The 11,233-nt window shown below is 44.8% G+C and overlaps 3 protein-coding genes across 3 annotated transcripts; 1 reads left to right on the top strand and 2 right to left on the bottom strand.

Moving 5' to 3' along the window:
* Positions 1-404: 404 nt before the first annotated feature.
* Positions 405-3,238, top strand: PAAG_04444 (transketolase; the record flags this gene model as incomplete). The annotated part of the gene is made up of 6 exons (XM_002793488.2): positions 405-461; positions 716-858; positions 1,172-1,256; positions 1,324-1,618; positions 1,680-3,043; positions 3,125-3,238. 6 exons carry the CDS (start codon positions 405-407, stop codon positions 3,236-3,238), a joined length of 2,058 nt encoding a protein of 685 aa, XP_002793534.1.
* A 1,320-nt stretch (positions 3,239-4,558) lies between these two features.
* Positions 4,559-6,092, bottom strand: PAAG_04443 (spermidine synthase; the record flags this gene model as incomplete). Its single annotated transcript, XM_002793487.2, has 5 exons — positions 4,559-4,839; positions 5,146-5,383; positions 5,469-5,616; positions 5,721-5,901; positions 6,062-6,092. The coding sequence occupies 5 exons, from the start codon at positions 6,090-6,092 to the stop codon at positions 4,559-4,561; spliced, it is 879 nt and encodes a 292-aa protein (XP_002793533.2).
* A 1,983-nt stretch (positions 6,093-8,075) lies between these two features.
* Positions 8,076-8,517, bottom strand: PAAG_04441 (hypothetical protein; the record flags this gene model as incomplete). Its single annotated transcript, XM_002793485.2, has 2 exons — positions 8,076-8,252; positions 8,356-8,517. The coding sequence occupies 2 exons, from the start codon at positions 8,515-8,517 to the stop codon at positions 8,076-8,078; spliced, it is 339 nt and encodes a 112-aa protein (XP_002793531.2).
* Between the last annotated feature and the right edge of the window lie 2,716 nt (positions 8,518-11,233).

Here is an 11,233-nt window from a genome sequence, read left to right as displayed (position 1 = left end):
CGGAGTACATAAGTTAAGTATAGGTAACTAGTTAACTAACTAACTAGTTAACTAGTTAACTACGTTATTATTAGTTAGTTACCATACTAGAGTATCAGTAGTAATCGTAATAACAGTATGGGACGATTCTGCCCTGTTTGTCCGTCTTGCTGGCACACCAATCCCAGAATCGTTGAACCCCCAACGTGCTTCGAACGTCTTCCCCTCCACTCCACTTCATTCCCACTGCATCTTTTCTTCTTCAATTCATTCTTCTGCTGCTTCATATCCATCTCCTTTTCTCATCTTCTAATTCCCACTCTCCTTTCTCCACACCACCTTTATATACCGGTTTTAATTTCGTAACTAGGAGATCAGCTGCACCTCTATTACTCCGCACCATTCAAGATTTATTTTACGCAATCATGGGGGGCTACAACGACGTTGACCAACTGGCCATTAATACAATCCGTGTACTGGCAGTGAGTATATTCTACCTCTCGACGATCAGAACTCAGTCTGCATGTCCAATATCACAAAGCGTTTTGTTCCTGAAATCGAGGAAGGTCACTGCGGCGTACGCGGAATAGCTGTCATAACTCCGTACCTCCTAATTCCTTGTCTCCATTACTGTTCTGCATTACTCTGCAAGCCTCATTCTTGTTTCAATGTATGCCAGTTGCTATCTCTTCTCTATAACAGTTCTAACTTTGGCACTTTCTTTACCGCTTTCCAGGTTGATGCCACCAGCAAGGCAAACTCTGGCCATCCCGGTGCCCCCATGGGTCTAGCACCCACCGCTCATGTCCTTTTCAATAAATTCATGTCCTTCAATCCAAAGAATCCCCAATGGATAAACAGGGACCGATTCGTGCTCTCGTACGTGCGGTGTTAATAATTTTTTCCCACCCATGTCCCGGTTCTCTTCGTGTTTCTCTTCCGGTTTTATGTCACCCTACCCATTTGCGAGGATACCAACCTTCCTATTTTTTTGGGAGGTGATGACACTACGACAGGGAGGCTGGATCGTGGCAAGTGAAATTGTGAAGGAGCATAAGAAGATTTAATCGCACTGAAGCCCCTAACCCGAACTTTTTCTATTTTTCTTCCGAACATTACGTCATTTCCTCATTTGGGGCATTTTTTGCTTCATATTTAAGACTTGCTAAAACTTTGTGTGCTTCCTGGATAGAAACGGACATGGCTGCATGCTTCAATATGCCCTACTTCACTTGTTTGGATATGCCGTCTCGTTAGATGACCTGAAGGACTTCCGCGTTAGTGGCCCCTAAATGCTCCTTCACTTTGGTGCTCCCGTAATTCAGATGTTAACGGTCAATACAGAGACTTGATAGTATTACCCCCGGTCATCCAGAAGCCCATGATACTCCCGGTGTTGAGGTAACCACTGGCCCTCTAGGCCAGGGGTTCGCAAATGCCGTTGGGCTTGCTATCGCCCAAGCTCATACCGGTGCCGTGTTCAACAAACCCGGATTTGACCTTATCAATAACTACACCTACTGCATCTTTGGCGATGGATGTGCTATGGAAGGTATCGCCAGTGAAGCAGCTAGCACCGCTGGCCACCTTCAGTTGGGCAACTTGATTTGCTTGTATGATGACAACCATATTTCAATTGGTGAGGCAATCTGTTTTCCACTGCATAAATCACACTAGGATGGTTACTCACAAATATACAGATGGTGACACCAAAGTGGCATTCACTGAGGACGTCATGAAGCGATTTGAAGCGTACGGATGGCACACTCTTTGGGTTGAGGATGGTAACAATGACCTGGCAGGAATTGAGGCTGCCATCCAAATGGCAAAGGAGGTGAAAGACAAGCCAACCGTCATCAAAGTCACAACCACCATTGGTTTTGGCTCAGAGCTTCAGGGAACTGGTGGAGTCCATGGAAACCCTCTGAAGGCTGATGACAGCAAGGGAGTCAAGAAGCGCTTCGGGTTTGACCCGGAACAGAGCTTTGTTGTTCCTCAACAAGTGTACGATCTGTACCATAAAAAGGCTGCCGAAGGAGCTGCGAAGGAACAAGAGTGGAATGCACTTCTGCAGCAGTACGCGTCAAAGTACCCTGCTGAACATGCAGATTTTACCCGCCGGCTTTCCGGAAAACTTCCCGAAGGTTGGGAGAAGAACCTTCCCAGATACTCCCCAACCGATCCTGCAATCGCGTCACGCAAGTTATCTGAGACTGTTCTCGAGAAAATCCATAGCGCTATCCCCGAGCTTTTGTCCGGCTCGGCTGACTTGACTGGGTCGAATAACACCAGATGGAAGGATGCTGTTGACTTTCAACCACCAAGCACTGGACTAGGTGACTGGACCGGTCGCTATCTCCGTTACGGTGTCCGCGAGCACGGAATGGCTGGTATCATGAACGGCATTTCTGCCTACGGAACCCTCATCCCGGCTGGCGGCACTTTCCTAAACTTCGTGTCCTATGCTGCTGGCTCTGTCCGTCTGTCTGCCTTATCACAGGTTCGGGTACTCTATATCGCAACTCATGACTCGATCGGTCTGGGTGAAGACGGTCCGACCCATCAGCCCATTGAAACCCTCGCCCATTTCCGCGCTTTGCCAAACATCATGGTGTGGCGCCCGGCTGACGGCAACGAGACAAGCGCCGCTTATTATTCCGCTTTGACATCGCGACATACCCCTTCCATATTGGCCCTGACCCGGCAGAACCTGCCGCAGCTCGAAGCCTCCAGCATCGAAAAGGCCATTCGCGGTGGATACGTTACTCTGGAGACCGCAAACGCCAACATCACCCTCGTCAGCTCAGGCTCAGAAGTTAGCCTCTGCATTGACGCCGCCAAATATCTCAAGGAGAGGCACAACATTCTCGCTCGCGTTGTCTCCATCCCATGCTTCGAGGTCTTTGATGTCCAGGACAAGGAATATAGGCTATCTGTTATCCCTGACGGCATTCCATCCATGTCTGTTGAGGTCATGAGCACACTTGGCTGGGACCGGTATTCTCATGAGCAGTTCGGTTTGAACCGCTTCGGTGCCTCTGGCCCTTACAAGGAAGTTTACAAGGTGAGCAATCTCTCGACTATCACAATATGAGCTCACCCATGCCCAAAATTTTCAGAACCAGAGACTAATATCCCTCTTCAGAAATTCGAATTCACCCCTGAGGGGATCAGCAAGCGTGCTGTCGCTACCATCGAGTTCTACAAGGGCTCTCCGGTCCTCTCACCCATCAGCCGTGCTTTCCCGCAAATCATCTAATATGAACATATCGTTAGAAAATTTCAACATCTTCAAGTAAAAAGAAGAACACTAAATTAATCAAGAAGCACAAATCTTTTTCAGTGCCGACAGGAAGTTACGGTGCCATAGGTCATTAAACTCAAAGATGAATAAGAGTAACAGAAATCGTCTCAAGAGCAGTGGACGATGAAAAAAAAATTTATTTTTTTTTTCTTTTTCTTTCTTATATTTATTTATTCTCGGGTTTGATATTCCCTACCCAATCTGCACCTTGTTTGAAATTTCCCCTATTATTTTTGACCTGCATAGACTCTTAGATGTTTCTTAGTTTTCAATGCTTCAAAACGCAGAATATGAAGTAAATTGTCTGCATATTTGTGCTCATGTTCACGCTCACCCTTATACGGGTTGGGAAACTTGAGGGGTACTATCTTGTCCTCAATAGGAAACACAACAATAATAGGGGATAGTTTGGATTATTCCTTTCCTAGCTCTCTTGATCCATATCGATCTTGTCAACTAATTGTCAATAGGCGGGGGTGACGATACATGTGCGTCGGCTTTGGCTTATTCTTGTTCCCCTTTTATCCGATCCATACCCCCCCCTCCTTCATCATTAAATGTGGAGATCACTTTACCAACCATCAACAGTTGGGGTTGCTTTCTATGAAAGCTCATTAATTTAGAATATATGACGCTGCTATTGTTACGCTTCACAAAACACGCTTTGTCCAGCACAGATAATCTGTGGATTCCATCCATTGAACCTACCAGAGGACTTCTGGAGTATAATGATGCCTTTGTTCCAGAGTCCTCTCCAATCCAGTAATGAATAACTACCTCAAAAACAAATAAATAAAAAATAAAGGGTAATGGAAATGGTTTAGTTTGTATTCCCCTTCTCGTAGGGAACCCTTATTTGAAATCAAAAGGCTTATTATTGAAGAGGGATAAGGGTTTCCTGCGCAATGCATTGATTCTAATAATTTCGATTCGATCTGATCTGATCTACCTAATTCGAGTTTGAGAGGTAAAATATCTATAGATTGATCGAATCTCCCGCCCTCTGTGCGCTTTGGTTTCTATATAATATTTCTAATGACCAGTTCACCCATCTCACTTCGTCATAACGGCATAAGTATGCTGCATATCCGCTTCCGTTTCCATGGAATTTTCAGAATCCTCCCCCCCCCCCCCCCAAACAAACCCGATCAATCTCCCAATCTACCAACCCAATTAACCCGCCCATGCATCCCATCCACATAATATCATAAGTTTGATTAGCTAAATATTAATTAACTAAATCCTAACCTCAAATCAATCCCCAACTTACATCCCTCACTGTTCCAACGCCTTTCTTGCGAAATTCGGCAACACAAAGCTCGCCCGGTGAATCTCCTTGTTGTAATAACGACACAACTTCTCCTCTTCCTCGCGCGTCCAGGTTCGCACGGGCTCGCGTACATCCCTGCTCGAATCTTTACAGCAGACCATGAACCCAATCTGGCCCGAGGGGTAGGTGGGGATTGTCGTGTAGGCGTACTCGACCACAGGGAAGATCTCGCGGATGTTTCGTTTTAGTTCGGTGATGAGAGACAGGTGAAGCCACTGATTTTCGGCTGTTGAGGAAGGAAAAAAAGGAGAAGAGGGTGGGATTAGTAATCTGGTTTTTGGAGGGGTGTGTGGAAGGTTTTGGAGAGGGGGAATGGGGGTGAGGTGAGGCGATGGAGGTGACGCGGTGGGTGGGGTAAGGGGTGAAGGGCATCTATTAACATCCATTTAAGGACGTATACATGGATGCGCCTCCGGGTGTGTTAAAGGCCATGTGCATTTTGTGTGCATGTTTCATTGTGCGGTGCTTTTTTCTTTTTTTAAGGGTAGCAATCACACGTGCAGAACTGGGGAAGGAGATGGCGACGAACAACCTTGAGTCGTAACAACACCGCCTTCACGCAGGGCGTTGAATAGCAGCTCGAAATATGGTTTCTGAAACAGAGCCTCCGCAGGCCCTTCTGGGTCTGAGCTGTCAGTGATAATCACGTCGAATTCATTCTTGCGGTCCGCAAGGAACTTAAAGCCATCGCCCACATGGACTGTTACGTTGGGGTGCTGGAAGCCAACGCTCATCCCTGGCAGGTACTTTTTCGAGACGCGGATGACGGCCTGTATTTATTGAGATTATCTTTCGTAAGGTTTTCTGCTTTCTCTATCTCGTTCTGCACTCTGTTCGAGGAAGAGATCCGCCTACCTCGTCGATATCGCACAGAATAGCCTCCTCGACAGTCTCATGCTTGACGACCTCACGGAGAACTCCACCGTCACCTCCACCGATGACAAGGACTTTCTTGGGGTTAGGATGAGAGTTCATGGCGAGGTGGGTAATCATTTCTTGGTATCTAGTTAATTGACAGGAAATTAATCGGCCAATCGCGTCACAGTAACATCGTGGGAGAGGTATTGGCTCCGTGTCGTCTGGGCATGTGTGGCCCGTGCTACATACGAGAATTCATCGCGCTCTGTGCATTGGATAACGTTATCCAGAACGAGGACTGTGCCGTGGTCACTGCTCTCGAAGACCAGGACATCTTGATACTTGGATTTCTCATGGTGCAGGATCTGGTTAACTTTCAGCGTCATGGCCTGGCCGGGCCACATATCGGAAATTTCCGAAAACCAGCCATCTGGAGGAGGTCCTGTGTTAGCTTATATTGTAGCCCGTTATGCGCTCTTTAAAAGGAATTGTAATACTGAAAACCCCATGTCACCATTTCCAGGGAAGTTAGGGAGGAAGCAGGCGGGGATTGGAAAAACCAGCACCCAAAGGACGAGGAACAAACGCACCTTTGATTGTGGGGTGTGTGAGCTCGCTCATTCTGCGGATTTGTTGGATAGGAGGACGAAGGACGAAAGTACTGAGACAACGGAGACGAGGTATGTAGGAGCAGGAGGACGAGGGGATATATAGAAATGAAGTGAGGGATGGGAGAGAGCGAGATGACATGCGGCGGTGAAGCAAGTTGAAGATCAGGAGGGGTTGAAGTTGTGTACCCCCAAAAGAAGCAGTTAAGGTTTGGATTTTTTTTTTTTTTTTTTTAATTAATTATATTTTTTACCACTTCAATTTGAGTAAATTACACATTTTACGATACGTTACATCGGATTTGCTGGTGGCACGGTGCGTTTATGAATATCGTTTGGCTGGAAAGGGTAGCTGTATTGTAATCTGATGAGAGTGCACAAGTCACTCTCCACGTTAAATTGGCGGGGAGTGACTTGCTCTTGAATTGATATCTGTAGGACTGGCATGTTGTCACCTATTGGTGCAAACACAAGGAAGGCTCTCTTACATTCTTTACACTCTTTTACTTTGGAGCATTCATGTTTCTATTCCGTCCACACGGTATAGATTTTGAAATACTTCCCCCTTCCCTGGATGAGATGGTTAACTTTTATGCTCCAATCGATGCTAAGCAAGATAATTAATTGCCTCGCAGTCATAAATCAGAACAAACCTCAGCAGGTTTCCAGTCCCAGTTGCAAGAGCCCGCTATCTAGGTCTAAGATAGACTCAACACTTTGTTATTGACGTCGAGAAAAGAAGATGGGATTGAATTCAAATAGACAGAGCTCCACTCTCCCAGCCGAAAAGATACCCACTTCAGTAAAGCTAATACAGAGAGAAGATTAAATCTAAATATCGCTATAACAGCATTTCAAATATATATACAAATGAAGAAATAATATGAATTGCTACATATTTGATATATATATTAAAATTTTATAAATGATAAGTTGAAAATAAATTCATAGTAATTTTTTATAAATATATCAGCAAATATTAAGTTTTTTTAAATTTTAATTATGTTTTTATGTACGGCTCCGTAGTTATTATATTTTTTAGTTTTTATCAGATTTATAGTAATAGTTAAAAAGTTGAAAATACGCTCCATTCAACGATGTGACGGTCAGCCAGCAGCCGAGCATGGAGGTTTTAGCTGCCGTTTTTCTAACTGGGGTCGGTCTGGACAATTGGGAGTCGGAATATATAGCTTTCTACTGGTCTAATTTCAAGCATTAGTCCGCTGCTAAGACGTATAACGTTCCTCGCTCATCAACAGCATCATCTATCGACTATTACAAAGGTGAATTAAAGCAATCAGCCTTCTCGCTTCGCGATGATACGAGATTTGGCTAATATCAACTGGCTCGCAACGCATGAATTCACATCTGATACTGCTGTGGGAATCATTAGTTACAGCTAGGGATGAGAGAATGGACAGCTGCTATTTGGGTAAATAGTCAACGCCACCGGCTGGGCTCTACCAGCCATGATTTATACTGAAGGGCAGGCTCTATTGAAGCCTCTGATGTCGCTCAGAGCTGCAAAGTCGAAATAAAAACGAAGAATAGCGGAATCGCGTACGTAAATACACAGCTAGCTACAGTTAACAATCAATCTGTCTCCGTTTGATATTTCAAGGGCTCGGCTAACTTCCCGTGTTGGAAAATCCTTAGTTCATATCTGATATGAAATGGCATGGGACGGGGCTTGATATAAGCATTCTGATGCTAATTACACTGTATTCGATTTCTACTGGCAAGAAACCTCATTTATTCTCTCCGCAATTTTCTGTTAGCTCCTGGTACAAAGCAAATACGTTGCATTCTATAACTCGATCGCGATGTTCAACCCAGAAAAATTGTCCAAATTGGGCAAGGAAAGCCAAAAGCCAAAACCAAAGAAAGCTGTTTTGCCGTCCTTACATGCCGGCTGAAAGCACATAAAAAATTATACTATGTATGACGGATGTTGATATCATCAGTATGTCTGTCAGCTAATTCGCGGAAGAGAATATTAGTTACGCATGTTCTGAAAGGCTCGGCCGAATGACACGCGGAGTATAGGAAGATCAACAAGACATTGGTCATAAGCAATCCAACGTCTTGTGATGGCGTTACGATTCTCTTCTGAGTCGTCTACTGGTCCATCAGGTTCTTCTTTGGCCAGAAGCAGCGACAGAATTTGGCTATTCTTACAATATACAGATAGTCTAGCCACATTTCCATATGTATTAAACGATGCTGGATGGCGCATTTTCAATATTCGATTTGTCAGATTAGTATGCACAACGTACTGCACAGAGCACCCAGACCGTATATAAATCCTCTCTTGGTCCATTAGGTGGTAAATCGCATAGGATATATTTCAGCTGCTTGACGGCAACTTGCTCGGAACCGCATTCGGGAATGGAATGCTGCAAAGTGTTCAGCATCGATGACACATGTTTCCGACACATCGTGCAACCAAAAAAAAAAAAAAAAAAAAGAAAAAAAGAAAAAAAAAAGAAAAAAAGGGGAACATAACAACATTCGAACAGCATCTCTCAGCCATTGAAGGATACGAATATACTTCACCCATCGAATGCCCGGAATATTAACACGGCGAAGATCAAGAAGGTAGTGCATAGAGCCTCCCCGAACAAGGCCCCTTGGTGCTGACGGCATCACCAATTGCATCCTGCACCAGAGGCTTTATATCCTCCTCCCAGCCTCTGCAAGCTCTTCACGTTATGGTGTTGCTGGAACTCCAGGGAGGCGACATTTTCGGATGATGTGGTGTTTCACCAGAGGAAGCTGATCATTCAGGGGAGGCTACTATTTTTTTTTAACGATGTGGTGTCCCCCAAAGGAAACTGGATATCCAGGGAAAGCCAACATTTTGAACGATGTGGTGTCCCCCAGGGTAACTGGCCGTCAGCGGGGACCACTTTTTGAACGTTACGGCGTCCTGCAAAGATATTGAATGGGCTCTATCATAAGTTTTCTTATTCTAGATGAAGGCAACGCGTTACGCCGCCGACTGTCAGAATTTCCCATCACTTCGCAACTTCCATACACTTCTTGAATAATTTTGGGTGCTTCAATTTCATCGATCAATTAGCTTTCTAGTGCTTTGTCAGAATTCTAACTGGCAGCTAATAAACGATTATAGTGTCAATGTGGAAATGTGAAGCATGAGCGATGCATCTAAGCTCTACGGCGAGAACGTACGACATTAATAGCGACTTCAAGGCCACGAGTTTTGGAGAATTTGTGGCCTTTTGCTACAAATTACAGTTGAGAACGCAACTTTTATATTGCATTTTCAGGACTTGATCTTTAAAATTTCTATTTATCATTTGGACCAAGGGAGTCTTTTATACTCTGGATGAGAAAAACACCAAGATAGATGATATCGCGACCCTGTTATTCATTTGAGAGATAACTTCTATAGTCGCAGTCAGCGACGTAGTCGATTCCCCGACGATGCCATTTCCTGTATCCTTGAGAAAAACCGCCGTCAGCTAAAATAATAAACTGTGAAAGCCATCCTCCTTTCATTACAGGATTTGAGATGGTATTTAGATCCCGGCCCAAAAAATCACTCTCCAAAGAAAGAACAATGAATGAACTTTAATAAATCAAGCATGAACCATGAACAGGGTCGGTCACTATTTATGGCCCATGTTTGCCAAAACAGCACCGAACACGAGTAGGAAGACTACAGGGAGTGGGGATAGCCATGGACCCATGAAGAAAAGTGGTGACGAATGAGGCAGGCCATGATTTCAGAGAAAAAGAAGCATGGTAAGAATGGAATAGGGGCAGCAGTAGGGATAACCACAGTTTCAGCCAAAGGATGTCGTCCACTAGGGACGGTCAAGATCTTGAAGAAATATTGCTTTTAAGTGGACCGTCTAAGGGAGGCTGGGAGTGTGTTCATGTAACTATCACGTGAGAACATCTCGTTCGACATTACGTCCTCAAAAGCGTTGGTTCCTTGGTCGTTGCTAAACCTAACCAACGGCTGGTCTACGCTCTCGATAGGCCACACAGGGCTGCTGGGCCAGCGACGAATTTATGAAGCCCATGTGGAGATGTGTCAGCGCCTACGGATTGTTGACTAGATAAGTCTGGAGTATGGCTGAAGAGTCTGACTTAACAAGAAACTTGCTGGTTTGACCCGGTCTAAAAACTACCGAACGTGCCTATATAAGGAGGTACTATTCATGGCTCATTTGATTCTGTCGTACAGGCTATCACCTGTCGATCATTCAGCTTCACGCCTGCAAAACAGTTCAGATCCTCCTCATTGATCTCACTGCCTGCTGTAGTCAGAAAGTTAAGAAGGATCATCCTCTTCCTTGCGGTATAATTCAGACCACGATATTGCAACTTGAGATTAACTCATTTCAGAATTGCAGCGTCAAAATCCCTCACTGGATTAGTGGGTGAGAAAGAGTGTTTCATTTTAATACTCGAGACGCCGGAGAAAGATGGATACAAGACGATTTCTCTCCAGCTGCAGAGAAGAACGTCTGTGTGCAAATACATCCACATTGTCAAGCGGAGGCGTCGCATTCCAATGGGTGGCGATTTGAAATAGTTAGAGCAAACCCGAGCAATGTATGACTGAGGTTAGTTGATTTTCTTGCTCCATCTCCGTTGGATCCAGCCCGTATATCAAAGACGTCGTCGACTTTTCGATCTGCAGCTTTGGGTAGCCAGGGCAGTTCGCGAAGCAAGACAGCATGATTCTGCCTTCGACAGAAACTCGTTTCAACTCTTGATTCTCTAGATAGAACGCAACACCATCGTATTAACAATGATAAGAATTCATTATAGAGACAAACTTTCTACCGCATGCCACAAGACGCTCTCTCATTCCCTCGTCCTGATGATATTTAAAGAGGAGAGGTAGACAGGGTTTTGATTGGTTTGGCTCCACGAAATCTCTGAATGGTCAAAGTCTCTTATGGCCTCACCAAATATTTCACCATCAAAGTCAAAGTAGCGGCTTTGGATCTCCAAAATACTCCACATCCTGGGTTGTTGTATTTTGCAGTCCGGAGTCGTATCTAACACATCTAGGCTCATCCGTGTTGTTACAGGTCGTGAATATTGACATGGGATTAAACAGGGCTCAGAGCAGGTCATACATGATCTTGCAGCAGGAAAGGAGCGAACGAAGGT

Source organism: Paracoccidioides lutzii (assembly GCF_000150705.2).
Source record: "Paracoccidioides lutzii Pb01 unplaced genomic scaffold supercont2.11, whole genome shotgun sequence".
NCBI lineage: Eukaryota > Fungi > Ascomycota > Eurotiomycetes > Onygenales > Ajellomycetaceae > Paracoccidioides > Paracoccidioides lutzii.
This window is presented reverse-complemented; position numbering and strand designations above follow the sequence as displayed.